The sequence below is a fragment of the Rattus norvegicus genome, chromosome 1, assembly GCF_021556685.1.
Source record: "Rattus norvegicus strain SHRSP/BbbUtx chromosome 1, alternate assembly SHRSP_T2T, whole genome shotgun sequence".
NCBI lineage: Eukaryota > Metazoa > Chordata > Mammalia > Rodentia > Muridae > Rattus > Rattus norvegicus.
The window spans coordinates 165,876,774-165,894,807 of NC_141534.1; the positions used below are offsets into that span (position 1 = coordinate 165,876,774).

The 18,034-nt window shown below is 42.5% G+C and overlaps 1 protein-coding gene across 4 annotated transcripts in view; it reads right to left on the reverse strand.

Annotated features, from left to right (window-relative positions):
- Uvrag (UV radiation resistance associated) overlaps positions 1–18,034 on the reverse strand; it is a 256,155-nt gene that overhangs the window by 105,135 nt on the left and 132,986 nt on the right. For all 4 annotated transcript variants that reach the window (XR_015624349.1, XM_087558677.1, NM_001401542.1 and 1 more), the window contains 2 exon segments: positions 14,520–14,646; positions 526–610 (listed from right to left, as the gene is read on the reverse strand). Coding sequence is in view for 3 of the 4 variants with exons in the window: in XM_087558677.1 (XP_087414803.1) it covers positions 526–610; positions 14,520–14,646 (212 nt within the window). In the remaining variant the exon portion in view is untranslated.

Sequence of the window (18,034 nt, forward strand, 5' to 3'; positions counted from 1 at the left end):
CACTGCCATCATCTTATGCTGACAGAAAATCTAAGAAACTATAGTTGTATAATGCCAGTTTGTTGAAGGGTATCTGAAAATTAAGCAAAGAATCACCATATTAAGAAGAGGGAAATATGGTAACAAGTGGTATTCTAAGAGGAACTCTCTGATAGCAGCATTGGGGGTTGGCCGGAAAGCTGGAGAGATGGAGCTCAGAGCAATGCTCTAGGTGTTCCGAGGTTATCAAACATGAGGTCAAGAAGCGGAAGTCTGAAGAAAGCAGGCCAACTAGCTGGAGGGAGGCATGGAAAAGGCGGGAGAGGGGACGACATAAACATCGGCCCAGGCCTAGTGCTATGGCCTGGGCGAGAGAAAGAGTGTTCATGTTTCTAGGCCCTTGCATAGTGTGAGCACACAGTGGGCACTCACAAATACCAGCCGAGTAGGTGCCGAGGTATGGGCTGTACATTAGCAGCAGCCTTTTAAAACGCTGCCTTCCCAGCTTCCCACCAGGACCTTAACAGTCTCCGTAGCCGCTGTCACCTTTTGGCGGTGCACTCCTTCCTCAGCTCCCTCAGCGATTCCTTCTGCAGCTGAAGCTTCGCGTGCTCCGCGGCAAATGCACTTCCTACAGGGGGAGATGGAAGACACGGACCGATGTAATTAATACTGCAGACATGATGCTCAACCGCATCTCCACACACAGCTCAGCCTCCTGCCTGTGACAGCGCTAGACAGTCGGCAGGCAAGGCGCATCAGGAGAGAGGGTTGAGGTGGACTAATGGAAGAAGCTGTCATTGGTTCAGCTTACATCGGTCCAGCATCCGGCAGAAGGCAAACAGCAGGACTCAGACTCTGCACACGGGCTTCTGGACACTGACCAAGAAACCTTTATGAGACTTCAAAATTCAGACTTCACTCCTCAAAAACTGGTTAACTTATTTTCAACCACAAACTCTACATAATATTACTGAGAATGTAAAATGTAGAAAAGGAAAATTACCTACACTCTGATGGCTATACTACAGTTCATATAACCAGTTTTATGAACTTTCATCTTGCTTGTATATATTTTAGTGAAAATCACAGGGCACAGGCAATGTGCATTCGGATTTTTCCACATTGTGTCACAAGTGTGTTTACATGGTGACAGTCTAAAGCTATGGCTGTGTAAAACTCAGCTTCATAGATGCGGCGTGTACTGCTATCACACGTCTTATCTCACAGGCTCACACACTTGAATCCTATTACAGAGCATTTAATTTCCTTTTAGTGTTTGTTTTAGTAAGCTAGTGACTAATATCTGTGCTCGTGTGCCTGAATCTTGTGACTATGTGAACTGCATGACCCTCAGTTTTGTGATAAAGAATCCTTTCCATCCTCCGACTCTGAGAAAATGAGAGCTTGTGTTCTTGACAGTCCAGGCCTGACTACATCTGCAGAGGTCCTCAGGCACAGAGAAACGATGTAAGATCCCGACGTACTAGGTTTGTGGTTTTTCAAAGGATGTTGCTCCATGAACTGTGGTACAATAGGAGCTGCCCTCTGCTCCTCTGCCCCTCCCACCCGCCCTGGGGAGAACAGAGAGCAGACTCAGTTGGCCTCAATGCAGTCTGGACCTTAGTGCAAATCCCACCACTCTGTGTGTCTTTTAGTTTAACCAAGGACTTCATGCTACACAAATGCTGTGCTACAGACCCAACCCCCTAGCCCTAAGCAGTTTATACCCAAGATTTCTCTGAGCACCTTTTTCCTCTCAACTATAAACACCAACATGTAGAAGACTAAGGAATACCACTCATCTTCTGCAGCTAAATATTCCTCCCCAATGTTCATCTTGATGATTTTATGACATTTGGGTTGGCACCCAGCACTGACGATCAGGTGGCCTAGACGTAGACTCTAGACTCTATTCATCCTCGCTCCTGCCTCCTCAGAATGGGTTTGCTTCACTGCCCACAGGACCTGCAGTGCTGCTTCCCACCATCCTGGTGCACCACTCTTTGTACTTGGTTCTTCTGGCTCCCAGCTAGTAAGAGAACTGACCAATTAAATGACTGAGACAGGGTTTCACTGTGGAGCACTGAGCTCACAGAGCCCCTCCTGCCTCTGTCTGCAGAGCGCTGGGATTAAGGCAGGCACCACCCTAACTAGCCCCAGCTTAGACATTTAATAATCTTCATCATAAGTGTCTCTTGGTTCGACTGATACACTGTACTCTTTTTCTGTTTTGAACTCTTTGCCATTTACCATTTCCTCTTCTTCAAAATATGCTTAAATTTTCTCTTCTTCTAGTTTAAGAAAGAAATTTAGATTACTGACTGGAGACTTTTCTTTTAAATGTACATATCAAATTTCCCTCTAAGCTTTTATGTTATTTTATGTGTTCCTTTAAACTTTCATGTTATATCTTCACTCATTTCAAAATACTTCCCAATTTGCCTTGGTATTTCTTTTTTGTGACCTGTAGCTTCTAATTTACACATTGTATAATTTCTAACTTTTTGGAAATTTCCAGATATCTTCTTTGTCAATAATTTTTAATTTATTTTAATTTTGCTGAGAGCATATTGTATGTGATTTGTAATAATTTTATATTTTTGTTTTTCTAGTGACAGATAACATTTTAAAATTTCTTGGTTTATATCACTGATCCATGTATATTTAAAAAAAAACAAAAAGCCACTGTGTTCATTTGTGTTCAAGACTAACAGTCGACTGTCAAGTTGAATATCATTATGTAAATGTTTTCCTGGAGAGACATGAACAAACATCTACTTACCACAGGACAACAAAGACAGACCAAATAAAGGAGTCTACCTAAGCTAGTTTGGTGAAGCTACTGAGCGTAAGTCAGATTACTCACAAAAACGTAGGTGACTTGTGTGTGCCTGCACCATGAAGGAAACCATCTCCCTCCTCCAACAACCATGAAAGGATTTATCCCTAGGAAGAGGCGGAGCCTCCTATGACACAGATGCTGCCTCAGGAAGGCTTAAGCCCTCCCAAGCAGGAATGTATGTCTGGTGGGAAATCACAGGTGTTCTGATTCCACAGGGCAATGACCACATCATGCCAGAGGACAGAGTTCCACAGCGAAATGGAAGGACTTTTATTTTCACCAGTTCTCTCTGTGTTCAAAGACGTGATTTTCACTTTTAAACTTCTGTTGTGTACTCACTCACTTGTCTTTCGGGAACACTAAGGGTTTTTGTCCCCTAGGCTTGTTTCCTGTTCCTTAGACTTTTATAGGGTGTTTGGCTCTGAGGTCTATATACCTGTTATTAGTACTGGAGGAGTGTGCTGTTATTGCAAGAACAGCCACACACTTCTTGAGGCCTGCACCTTCAACTTCCTGCATGCCCTCAGTCTTCCTGTGACTATCCAAAGGAAGCTCATCCAGAAGCTTCAAGCCAGAGTGACCTGCCTTACAATTCCTATGGCTTCATGCTAGCCCACGGCTTAGCTGAACTCTTTCACCCTCTTCTGCAGAGGCCCCAGCTTCTCTGTGTGCCCCCACTGGTGGTCAGCATAGCTTCCTACCTCTCTCTGAACACACCTGGCTGTCCTGAGATCTCAGTTCTCTGACGTATGAGGAAAGGGTGTCTCCTTTTCATTGGGTTAAACATCAGATTTTCCTCTTCTGTTCTAGGCCAATACAGGAAGTCAAATGAGAACATACCAATTTTTTAAAAAGCTTGTGCGTATGTGTGGGGGGCTATCCCATTTGTTCTATGTGGTCTTGTTCATGTATTTTTGCCTCAAATACTAAAATGACAATTTTTTTCCTCAAGTATTTTTCCTTAAATCCCTTCGACCCCAAGAATAACCGATTGGTATGAACAATTGGTGGTTTTGTTTGAAGCCACATTGGTTTGTTTACATAACTGCCTCACTCCTTGGCTGAGTGTGAGTAATAGGGACTGCTGACTGTGAGGCTTTCCTTCAGAGTGTATCAGACGGGGTGGGGTGGGGTGTGGACAGACAGGAACTTTAAAACCACTACAACTGGTGAAGAGAGCATGCTACGTGGGTATCCACCTAGCACAGGGTGTTTCCACCCTACGTACAGCCATCTTCCGTCCTTCCTCTGAGTTAGTTATAGAAGTCCACAGTCCCGTTCCTCTCGGCTCTACCTTTTTAGTATGCCAGATACTTCTACACATCTAAATAGCCAAATACTTAAATGGGACCAAACAAGGTCAGGAATTGATTGTGTATAGAAAGCAGTAAAAACAAACATTATCAAAAGTTAATTCAAACAAACAGAAGGAATAGATAGGCCACAGGCCACCTCCCTACTCCTGCTTCTCTCTCCCTCTCCCTCTCTCTATCTCATTTATTTACATCCCTCTCACTGACCCCCCTCCTGCTTACCCCTCCCACAGTCCTCGTCTGAGAGGGTGGAGGCCCTCCCTGGATATCTCCCCTCCCCCCACCCCAGCACATCGAGTCTCTGTGCATTCTCTCCCACTGAGGCCAGACCAGGCAGCACAGCTATAAGAACATATCCAGATAGGCAACAGCTTTTTCTTAGCTGGTTATACTTGGAACGTCTAAGTCAAAATCCCAGAGGGTTCTGTCTCCCAGGAGCCCGAAAGCAGCCTGCCCGCCTCTTCCTGGGCTGCGCTTTTTCTCTACTGCATATCTCCACTCAGTCTTATCTATGCTGTATCATTTAGAGTTGTTTGCCCCCCACTATGGATTGATCCCTTATGTCTATATCGCTACTATCAGTGGGTCTTTGGGAGAAAACAACAAAAAATATATGTATATATGCTGGATTTGCATCTCCCAACTTGCTCCAGAACTCTGCCCCTGTATAGGCAAACGCCAGTGTTCCGCCCTGCTGAGGCGAGTCTCTGTGCAGTGGGAACACAGGCAGGCAGTATAGATTTAACAACTACAGGCCACTGTTGGCACCTGTGAATCTAACAGCTGAACAATGTCTGTCAAGAAAACAAAATACAGCTTCTTCAGGCTCTCTCTCCCCAGAGAATTTGGTCTTAGTCTAGCCATTGGCCAGATCCTGTCAAAGTTACAGTTAAAGCCAATAAATTATCATTCTGAGTTTTACATACAATGCCAGATGACCAAAGCCCAGTATTCTTGAACTGTGAAAACTCTCTCCTTACCAAACTGCCTTTTCTGCACCAGGAATTAGGATGTTGTCCTTTTCATGGGTTAGTAGATAGTTTTTTGTATGTGTGGTTTTTTTTTTTTTTTTTGCTGTCAATTTTGCAAAACTATAATTGACTGTATTTCATTGCAAATTTCACTATCTTGTACATATGAAACTGCACACTAAATTCCACCCCCCCAGAACTTAGCGCTAAGAGAATGACTTCCTCTTTAAGGAACTGGGAAGTCTCCTTATTACAGGGTTAGGAAGCAATTGGCTTTCTGCTTCTATACAAAAGGTGGACAGCTGAGGGCAGGACTCACTTTAGTTCTAAAGAACGAAAGCTTTGACTTTGGGGCTTCCAATGAATTTAGACTGTCTACCATATGTATCTAGGCTAAAATATTACCTAAGCTACACCCAAGGCTAGCCAAGTCTGTACTTCATCTTCTTTTTATTGAGACAAGGTCTCAATATGTAGTCTGAAGTGGAAACTTAAGGTTCTTTGGAGACTCAGTTGTGTTGGATGGTGTTTTGCTGGGGCAAGCATGTAAAGGAGTGTAGTCTTGACGTGGACACAGATGAAAGGCTAAGGCAGACTCGTGAAGAACGTTTCACTGAAGCAGACACAGGTGAAAGAATGTTTTCCTAAAGCAAACATGTGAAAGGACACGTGATGAAGGACTCTTTGCTAACCACACACATGTATTGGTTAGCCTTACATTGTGTAGTTGAGCTGCATGTGTTAGGGCTCCCTAGAGAGAAATGCACCAAAACTCTTCTGATTGTGTGCTGCGGCTTCTTGCTACTTCTGAGGACTCTGGCCAGTTGACAGAGTGCTTGGCAGCTGAGGCAGACTCATGTGGAGGACATATTTGGAGGGAACATAAATAGGACCAATGGAATGTGAGAGGGGCTTGCTTGTAGAGCTAGCTGGGCAATGCTTCTTGGTCTCACATCTTCATTGGTCTTCCCTTCATTAAGAAAGGCACAGCTAAGAACTTCTGGTGTCCTTGTTGGCTCTAATTCCTCCTGTTGCTAATTCGGCTGAGCCTGGGTGACCCTGCTGGGTAGAGCCACTGCTGCTGACTCATGTTTACTATCCTGGCTCTACTGAGCTGGACTGCTGGTGTATCTATGAAGTGAATCGAGCTGCTGCTGCTGACTTGAGAACTGAGCTGCTGATTTCCTGACAACACAGATGGGACTTGCTCCAAAGAACAATTTCTAAACAGGTCCACTCCCCCGGATCCTTTCTTTCCCACTACCTCTGGTGGGTGGTGGGCTAGAAGGGAGGTTAAAGCGTTTTAAGAACCATCATTCTAAGTAGTCAAGGCAGGCCAGCCAGTCCCAGCTTCTAGAAGACAAATATCACCACCCACCCAGCAAAGTCTTAACTTCTCTGAGCTTCCTTTGTTCATACAGAATAAGGATGGCATCACTTTACTCCAACATTTGCACTCTGTGCACAACCCCATGGAGGTCCGAGAGGGTGAACATAACCATGTAGCTGGCTTGAAATGTTACTTAAAAATAAGCACAAGGAGGCGCCTGCCTACCAATTCTACCTTAGTCTCTAATTTGCTTTCACTCCTAGAGAAGACCAGTCCCTATAGTTCCTAAGCCTTTCCCAACTCTAATAAGTAGAACAGTGACCCCACCTCACAGGATCAGAATAACACCTAACAGGATATTATAGAATTCTGGCCTTCAAATGTGTAAACAAACTGTCCATGCTGTAATTTTCTTAGCTTTGTCTTATTCACCAAATATAGAAATACTTCCAAGTCTATTCTGAACTCCTTTCCATTCAACCCCACTGCGGCGGTTGGCCCCAGAGATTCATGTGTGTCAATGCTTGGCCATAGAAGTGGCACTATTAGGAGATGTGGCCTTGTTGTAGGAAGTGTATTAGCGTGAGGTGGGCTCCAAGGTCTCCTATGCTTACGTTATGCCCAGTGTGGCTCACAATCTCCTTCTGCTGCCTGTGGATCAAGCTGTAGAACTCTAGCTCCTCTCTAGCACCAGGTCTGCCTGCACACTGCCATGTTTCCTGCCATGATGATAATGGACTGAACCCCTGAAAGTATAAGCTAGCCCTGGTTAAATTTCCTTTAAGAGAGTTGCCATGGTTGTGGTGTCTCTTCACAACAAATGGGAACCCTAAGACACCCACTTCACACATTACAGTGCTCCAGGTCTGCGGTTTCTTTTTAATTCTCTATGCCAAGCCTCTCTCCCTTTAAGTACACACTTTCAGTTTTGCCTATCTTCTTAGGTTCAAGACTGAGCTCCTTAAGGCAAACTTTCCCCAGCCATCTTTGTAAACAGTGGCCTCCCATACTTAGCTTCTGCTGTGATGGCTTGTACTAGCACCAGTAGTTAATGACAACAATTACCTGCTTTATTCCTAAAAAGAAATTTAATTTTACTTATGTGTCTGTGTGGTGCCTGTGGATACCAGAAGAGGGTATCAGAAGCTAGAATTACAGGCAGTTGTGAGCCACCTGACACATGGGTGCTGGGAATGAACTCTGGCCCTCTACAAAGGCAGTGAGTGTTCCTAACTGGTGAGTCATCTCTCTAGCCATTTGTTAAGTTTCTTATTTATTATCTTGCTCAACACATAACTACCCAAAGCTGGATATCTTAATCTTTTTTATTGGCTCGTTCTATATCACCCTGCTTCTCTAGTGCTTGCTGCTCAAGGATTGGACAATGTAGGCTATGTCTCAGCCAATGTTAAAAGTCCCCAGGTTCTTCTCTGTTCCTCTTTGCTTTAACCCAACAAGTTATCACAGTGGAATACTACCCAAATATGCCTTCAATCTATGTACTCTCTGCTCCTTTAACGTCCCCAGTGTGCTTAGATTTTAATCAAGCACTGCTTATTTACTGATATAACTTCTTCCCTGGCAACTCTCTACCTTCAACAAGGCTGGCAAAAAATCTGTTCTATAAAGCATATATCTAGCCTGCACTCTGTATTGATATTATCAATATGAGCCTGTCTCTTCTTTGAGAAATTTGTGTGCCATTTTAGCATATCTGCTAACTTTCTGAGTAAAAGCTCCTTGGCAGCTCTGGCCTCTTAGATGGGCAGTGATGCAAAAAGAAAATCATCTGTAGTTGAAAGCATGGTTCCCCCTCCTCCCCCCACCACTGCTAGCAGCTCCCTAGTGTACTCTCAAGCCTCTCTAGAAACCGATTCCTCTCAACAGCAGTTCTCACCATCTCCTGCTAACTCTGACATATTCTTACAGACTCGGCTTAAGTGGCATCTCCTTTACCTGGCATCTGGGTAAAGGGTAACGGACTTTTCAGAGGCATACCTTAGATGTTCCTCTAACACCCTCTAACTAGCTCTGCCTTACAGCCATTACACTTGTGTATGGCTATAAGGTCCTGTGGTGTCCAGTTCTTCCTAAGTTTCCCACAACGACTTAATGGAATAAGTGCATGTGCGTGCATGAGCACAAGAGCGCGCGTACACACACACACACACACACACACACACACACACACACACACACACAGCACCCACCTGCCATATGCTTGTCTTGTATCCTGTATATGCCTCATGATCTTTTTTCCTTCAAGACTAAACTATCCAATTGTAAATGTGTTTTTGCTAAGCAACAACTCTTGAATTTGTGGAAAAGTCAATGGAAAAACTAATAAACCAAAATATAATTCTGTCAGGTGTTTTATTTCTTTGTATCTGTGGCTTAAACTCGAAAAGGAGACTGGGATGACACTTCACCTTCTTACAATCCATAGAAGACATTACCAGAATAAATCGTCATAAGAAAACTTAATAATCTTGAAAGTAAGAGCTTAACTTTGCATAGGACCTATACTGTGCCCACTCTCCATGCAAAAGCTGCCTGGCTTCTACTGCTCATGCAAGCTGCATACAATGCCAACAGCCTACAGTAAGAAGATTCTAATTCAGGAATTAGAAGCTAGCAAGATGGCTCCATTGGAAAAAGCACTGGCTGCACAACTCCCAAGACCTGAGCTTAATTAAAGAAAATCACAAAATAAATCTGAATAAGGAAGCAGGCACTTGCAATCCAATCACTCCCACAGTGAGGTGGGAGGGGAGACACAGAGCTGCCCAGAAGCTTACTGGGCAGAATGGCCTGGAGGACAAAGTGCAGCAAAGACCAGAGAGACTTGCACAGCAGCTAACAAGAGAACTGACTCCTGAAAGTTGTCGCCTAACCTTCACACGTGCACGTGTCACACATGAATATGCAAACACAATAATATTACATTAGGAAAAAATTAAAAAGAAAAATGTTACATTAATCCCTGGGGGTAGGGGGCTGCAAAATTCCATTTTGAAGACACACATTAGTAAGTATAAAGGAAACCTGTCTAGCAGGTTCTGTAACATGGCAATAAAATGTTAAAAACACAGCCTAAGGACGGATAAAACTCTGTGGTAAAGTGCTTGCCATAGCACACACAAGGCGCTGGACTCAATCCCCAACACCACAAGAAAAAAAGTCAAAATACCTAAGATTAGGTTTTCAGTTCCACCATTATTTCAGATAAATACACTGGGTAAAATTGTAAGAAGTCGTTTTTTTATGAGAAGCACTGTGTTCAGAAGTGCAGCTTCAGGTGGATGCCTGTGAAGTTTGCACACTACGAGCAGAAGCACTCGCTCCAACATACTGCAGCCTGTCTTTTACCTGAAGTGTAGGCCAGAGCCAGAGTAAATTTTCCACTACACAGAAGATAAAAAGAACAAATTACAGACATAGGTAACACTAGTTCTCTAATCTCTCAGAAAATGATAAGAAATTATTATAATTAATGAGAATTGCATATAAAACATGCTTGGTTTTACTTCTGCTTACACAAATAACTAAGGGAGCCAAGTGGGACAGGAGGACAGCTGGTTGGAGAAGTCTAGATGCACAGGGGTCGGATAGCTTTTGTTTGGGCAGGTCGGTGGGATGTCTTTTCTCCAAGGAGGTATACCACAGGATTAAATTTTAACAAAGATTCAGAAACAAAACAAAAACAACAAAAACAGATCTCCATCCTTCCTGCCAATCCTACACTTTGGAAAGAACAGAACCTCACAGCCTGAGGGTATTCTAAAAGCAACCTGAAAACAAAGAAAATGGAAGACCTCTACTCCAGGTCTCCTGTGAACTAAAGTGCTACCAAACATTAGTACTCTTTGGGGAATAGTCATTTCTCTTGTCCTGCAATAAAAAGAAAAATAGGGAAAAGTTCCCTCGCTATCGGTCCACAGCCCAGGGTTCATTATCAGTTTACACTGCTTGCATGTCAGACGTCCACTACAGACAACAGCAACGTCAGCTTAGTAAGTGGAAACCAGATACGCCTTAAATTCAGAAACACTTGTACATGAATTAGGGTCTACCATGAGGAACTTAGGAAGTGACTCAGAGCCTGAGCCTTTTGAAAAAACACAGGAGGCCCACTGTTGTAGAAGCTTCCGTGTGTGTGTGTGTGTGTGTGTGTGTGTGTGTGTGTGTGTGTGTGATTTAAATGGAGTTATAATGGGGGAGACAATGCCCCAACTAGACTAAACACATCTAGTACTAGGAGTGCGTTATATCTTGTTGATAGAGAAGAAAGGTAAAAAGTTATAAATAACACCCACTGCAAACCCTGTGGCCTACCAGCAAGCAATACTGGTGCCACTACAGCACACTGCTGTGGGAGTAACCAGTATCTTTGTGATTGGATTTAAGACCCGCTCCAGTGAGACGGAACCCGTACCTGACATTGCTAATGTGGCAAGAACCTGAGCTAGATAGGTCATGGGCCTATGAGAAAACCTACTACTATTATTCTGGTAAAGCTCCACAGCACCTGAATGACTCCTATGACAACATGCTGCTGTGCCCGTAGACCAGTGCCTCACTCAGCCCTCATCCGAGAGGCCGGCTCCTGCAGCAGATGAGAATTAACACAAGGACCTACAATAGACCATGTGCGAGAGTGAGAGACTCTGGAACACTCACTCATACATGGGATGTCTTCATTAAATCCAAGCCTCAGGGATCCATAAAATTAATATCTATCAACATCTACTCATAAAAGGTCCAGAATTTACTGATCACATTTCCTTAGGACCAGGTTCCATACGACTTTCTGACCAAGTTTCTAGCAGATTGATTCTGATAGTATGTTCTATCTTGAAAGGACGCACAGGCCGAGGAGGACACGATGCCCTGCAAACAAGAGAAGCAGCACTGCCAAGGTTCCGAGGCTTGAGACCCTAACGGGAGACTGCTTTTGTTTGTTTGTTTTTGTTTTTATTAAACATCAGAAGTTAAACTACTAATATCTTCCCAGAATAAATATATACACGGGGTTGGGAATTTAGCTCAGAGGTAGAGCGCTTGCCTAGCAAGTGCAAGGCCCTGGGTTCGGTCCCCAGCTCCGAAAAAAAAAGAAAAGAAAAAAATAAATATATACCATTAATAAACATCAATTCTGAAAGGATCCACTCATGGCCCAGTTGAAAGCTGCTGCAGATAAGCAGAGAACCTGCCCTTGAAGCACAAGGAGGGAAACTACGGGTGGGGCTGATCAGGCCGGAGGAGTGAGTGTCACTTGGTGAGCCAGCAGCAGAAAAAGAAACTCTTGTCTCTTTCCAATAAATCATCTTGCAATGCATTTTATCTTCAAAAACTGGCAGATATAACAGGCACCCAGCTCTTCAAATTGTTCACAGGAATGAATCCTATGGCTCTGCTCCACGTGGCAATGCTACTGAAAGACTAAGTGGGAAGGGCAGAAGTAATTCCTAGGGTTATCAGAAGAGTCAGCAGCAAATTCAAGGCCAAATATCAAACAAACATTCCAGACACTGTCTCCTCAACAGGCTCAGATTTGTGGGTAAGTTTTGTCTGTCTACCAAGTATGACCATGGTGAACAAGGGTATCAAGACTTATTAGTAAATAAGCCTGGTTATCTATACCCAGCTACACTCTCTTCCCACTGTCTAGTGCTTCACTGTATTTACCACAGGATCAACATGAGATCCTAACTTTCTAATGCTTCTGCTCAGCCAAAACTGTTTTGCATTATAAACTGCATTGTTCACTGTACATACAGAGTTTTCCGCTCTTATAGAAACATTATGAAAACCGAAGACTTTCTACTACCATTCGTTTGTGGGTATGTATCAAATTAGCATATCTATTAATGTTTTTTCCTAGCAGTATTTCTTGGGCTTTAAAGTATTAAATTAATGAATCTCTTAAAAGTGAGCTGTTAAAAATCATTCTATTATTGTATATGTATGGGTATTTTGCCTGCATGCATGTCTGTGTATAACATGTGTGCCGTGGAGGTCAGAAGCAGGTGTGGATCCCCGGAACTGAATGATGGATGGTTGTAAACCACTATGCAGGCACTGAGACTCAAACTCAGGTCTTCTGCGAGAGCAGCCAGAGCTCTTAACCACTAAGCCATCTCTACAACCAAAATTTTTCTTTTGAACATAATAAAAAAATCAGTATCACTTAAAAAAAAAAAGGCCAACAGTATATTTATATACCATCATCAAGTAGAAAATGGTAAACAGAACTGTAATAGTCTCATAAAGCATCAGAAAATAGGAAGGAATAAACTCAACTAAGCAAAGACCCAGCTTTACAGTCCCGACAGTGTTTTGTAAAGACCCAATGGCACGTGGGGTTTTCCTGGGGTGGGAGACAGAACCTTAAGATTCTATTTCCCATAACTATCCTGACAGATCTATTCAATCAAGTCCCACTAAACTACTAGCAAGGCTTTCTGTTTTGTCTAAAAATTCATACAAAAATGCAAAAAGAACAAGAATAACCAAGATGATTTGGAAGAAAAACAATTAAACTAAAGAATTTCAACAGACATCAAAACAAAGTCTGATACAAGGAAAACAGAAACTGAAAAGTAGATTGATGGCCAGGAGCAGAGGGTCCTCCACAGGCCTGAGCAAGGCCCTGGCAGCAGACACATATGAAAGTGTAGGTGCCGTGCTCAGTCCCTGGAAAACAGATGCCACTTGTAACTCATGGGACACACAACCCTCTCTTCGGATGAACCGGTGATATAAATGTGCAAAGTGAAACAGTAAATATTTCTGAAGAACACACAGAACAGCACCTTTAAGGTCTTCAAACAGGCAATGTTTCCTAAACCTGGCTCCAAAACCTCAAGAGTAAACTAGAAGAATGAAAGCAGCAGCCCACAGGAGGGGCAGACCATGTGCCTAATGCACATCTCAAAGTCCCCACATCCGTAAACAACAGCGAACTCCAGAAACTGCAGCACACAGATTTAATAAATAAGTAAAAGCCCCCGACTGACGCTTAATAACAGGTTGACTTTGAGTGCACAGGACGATGCTGGTCAGAATGGAACCTGAACTACAGGGCACACTGCATGCACCACACCAAGACGAAGTGCAGCACACAGGGTCTGGGCACAGGCGAGGCCAGGCAGGTGGAAGATGTTCTGGAAATCCTTGAAACAGCATCCATTACAGCTGAAGAAGGTACACACTCTACAATCCTGCAGTTTACTGCTAGGTTTCTAGCAAACTGAAATGCATAGCAATCTCCATTAGAAAGCATGTACTAGATCATGTGTGGAAGGACTATTGTAATAGCTTCAATGGAGATTAGTAACATTGAAAGCACCTAAATACGTATTTGCATGATAAAATTCTTTTTGGCTTTAAGAATCAATTATAATTAAAGGACTCTAACAAACATGTTGAAAAAGCTAGCAAAATGTGTATGTACAATGCATCATTAGGTAAAAATCAAACTCTGGTCTCATGATTGAAGGTATCTAGTTAGTGTGGTTGGAATCATGGTGACTGGTGGGGAGCACCAGAAGGTGCCACGGGGTCGTAAGTCTTTAGTATGGAAATTCTTCTCACATGTGTGTTCACTTTGTGAAAAGTAGAGTTTTATATATATATATATATATATATATATATATATATATATATATATGTATGTATGTATGTATGTATGTATGTATGTGTATATATATATAGACTTGTATTACTATGCATACTATAAACATCAAGATATTTCAAAAATACCTTAAAAAATTTAAAACAAAACAAAAATCCAATACAATCAAGCTGGGTGTGGTAGTGCTCACCTTTAATCCCAGCCTTCAGGAAGCAGAGGCAGGCGGATCTCTGAGTTTGAGGCTAGCCTAGTCTACTGAGTGAGTTCCAAGACTACAAAAGGGCTACACAAAGAAACCCTGTCTCAAAACAAACAAACAAACAAACAAACAAACCCAACACACACACACACACACACACACACACACACACACACACACACAACCAAACAAAATACACCACTAGCATATGTCTATGGAGAGAGGCTGTCTGGCTGCACTACTCACCTTTGTCTTGTAGAGCCATTTGTTGCTTATGCAGGAAGGCCACCTCCCGTCCCAGAGCTTTCTTCTGTCTTTCCAGTTCATTTCGAAGCACCAAAATTTTTAATCGCAGACATTCACTTTCTTTTTTCTAAAAAATAAAATCATAGGTAAATTTATGAATATAAAGTCATAGCTATAATTGCACATCTACCAAGTTTCAAACCAACAAAGGCATCTGATAATATCAATAAATATATACCTATGATAACTGTATACAATAAAGACATACCACAAAACACACTACCTATTGATGATAATAAAGACCACAAGTTTCAGAAACGAAAGTGAAAACGTGCTTAGCTGGCACCTAACATCATACTTAATGGTAAGAAGCTAGGCATACTGCCCTAGATTCAAGAACAAGACAAGAAGTTGCCTTTATGGTTTCTACTTGCCGTACATGGATCAGAAGTTCTTAACATGGCAATAAGACACGAAAAGAAATGGAAGGCTATGTGGACAGGGAAGGAGGACTAGCAAGACATTTACGGGTGATGGAACAACTGATACAGAAGAGCCTAAAGAAACACAAACCAACCTACAGCACTGTAAGCAATTACAGCAAAGACTGGCGTTTGGCTCTCCAGTTCCCATGCAGTATCAGGTAGGCTGCCTTGCTCAGAAGGCAAAGAAGGGGAGCAGAGATGGGGATCCCCTGGGCAAGCTGGCTAGTTAGACTAGCATATAGGTGCAATGAAGAGACTCTTGATGCCACCCTTGGGCCTCTGATGTATGTGAATATTCACACATACATGTGAGGTGTGAGCCCACATATGAGAATCACATACAAATATGTATGTATAGCACACACACAAGCAAAAGGAGGTAAATTCCTTTCTATCAAATATCTTCTCTGAACATGCCTCTATTTATAAATCAGAGACACTGTGAGCACACACTCGCTATAAGGAAGTATCTTTGTTGGTCTCTATCACATGGTATCAGTAATATGGTTTTTTATGATTTTCTATGGTATAAATATTTATCAAAGTGTAATTTGGCTATACCTGATGACTTTTTGTCCTTTCTAAAAGTATCATATAGCTAATTAAAATTATAACACAAAATATATTTATAAAATAAACTAAAAATTAACAAAATATGGAAGGAGCTTGGGGAAATTTCACAAAGGAAGAAGTCAGTCCTTGATTGGTGTTTAGACAATAATAAGAAAACCCAGGGATTGAGTGAGGCGCATCATGGCACAGCCCTTTTAAAGCACGGGGAGAGGAAACGATCCTGGGCGACTATGTTGAAAGCACCGGCAGCCGTCTCTCACCCAGAAACAATCACTCGAGGTAGATGGTCCAAGAGTCCATGACAGACACAGCCAAGGAATCAGCACAAAGCCTTGTTTCCTACCATCATTACATTAAGCTGGACAATCTAGGAAATATGCCCTTAAAAAGAATGCTCCTGGGGTTGGGGATTTGGCTCAGTGGTAGAGCGCTTGCCTAGCAACTGCAAGGACCTGGGTTCGGTCCCCAGCTCCGAAAAAAAAAAAAAAGAATGCTCCTACATAGAATTTTTGAACAATGTAAACATTTATGAGGAATTTATGACATAGTTTTAGCTGATTTCAACCAAGGTATTTATTTTGTTTTGTCAAAACATTGTAAAAACGGAAGAGTCAATGAGGTTCTAAAATGTGGAAGTGACCAACTATTCATCACAAACAGATGGAAAAGCAAAATGCAGGGCATGCTACAATAGAAAGGAGGGCCCTGGGGTGAGTAAGCTGCAAACAGCCCTCTATGTCTAATGTGAGGGACTTAGAATAGTCAAAACTGAGCATATGCCCTCATAGATAAGGTCTTGGGTTCAATACCCATCGGGTGTGGGGAGGATGAGGAGTGAGGATGCATGCGGATCTGGACAGAATGGCGGCTGGGCCTGGGAGTGAAGGGGAGGGGAGGGGGAGTCAGTACTTAACATCGATGACATTTCAGCTTTCCAAAATAAAAAGAGCTTTGGTCACAGATGCTAAAGGTGGTTGTACATTATGAATGTACTTAATTGTACTGGTTGGTTCTGTGTGCCAACGTGGCACAAGTTAGTTATCTGACAGGAAGGACCGTAAGTTGAGAAAATGCCTCCATAAGACCCAGCTATAAATCATTTTCTCAATTAGTGATCATTGGGGAAGGGCACAGCCCCATTGCAGATAGTGCCAACTCTGGCTGGTGGCCCTGTGATCTCTAAGAAGCATGCTGAGAATGCCACGGGAAGCAAGCCAGTAAGCAGCACCCTCCATGGCCTCTGCATCAGCTCCTGCCTCCAGGTTCCTGCCCTGCTTGGGTTCCTGTCCTGACTTCCTTTGGTGATGAACAGCAATGTAGCAGTGTAAGTCCAATAAACCTTTTTTCTCCCCAACTTGTGTTTGGTCATGGCGTTTCACCATAGCAATACAAACCCTACCTAAGACACCAATGAACTATACATTTATAAAGATACCTGAAACAGGCTGGTAAGTTGGCCCAGTGAGTAAGCGTCTTGCTGCTAAGCCTCACGGCCTGTGTTTGATTCCGGGAACTCACTTGGCAGAAGGAGAAACTGACTCCACAAACTTGTCCAGCCTCCATGTAAACACCATGGCACACGTCCCTCCACACACGAATCCATAAGTATTTTGTAATCATTAAGAATAGAAATGTTACATTATATGCTTTATAATTTAAGGAATTGAGGGAAAGGTCAATAAGGTGGCTTAATTAAAAAAATAAATAAATAAAAAGGAGCCAAGCCACCAAGCCAAAACCAGTAGGGTTTTCTTTAGTGTGAATAGAAACCTTTGGGTCTTTAACATCACTGAAGGGAAAAAAACAAAACAAAACTACAAAAATAAGGTTTTTCAAAAAGATATAGGTATTCAAATGCTTTAACTTATTTTTTTTTCATAAAACATACAAATATTTTGGGCAGAGAGCATTATTCAGAAACCACAGCCTGGCTCATGGGGTAACTTGAAACTTCCAGGGTACACACTCAAACTGGGAATGTTTTCTCATTTCAAAGCACAAAACTCACGAGTCTATCTAAATACAAAGCTGACCCAGGAAGGCTGAGCATAGCATGTTTGTGTTATGGTCCGTGTGAGGAAGCTGGCCCATTTACAGAAATGGACCCATTCGCTTGAACCAGGATTGTTGGCTCCCGTTTTTGAGGAGTAAACAAACCCTGCCATTGGCATGGCTCTGTTTCCTTGCTCACACTTCAAAGGCGAGCTGATCAAAGATCTTAACATAAGTATCTTCTATGGGCTGCTGCGCTCTAGTTCTCTCTTCATTCCAAGTACAGTTAATGTCACACATCTGCCCAGATATATCTATCACTTTTAATTAGATTTTATACAACCCTCAGAAATCACAGGCATGCATGTCTGCAAGCACACATTTCTATTTATGCGTCTTTTAAAAAAACATGGGTAATGTTAAACACTCATTTTACAATGACAGATTGATCTATAAATAATACAT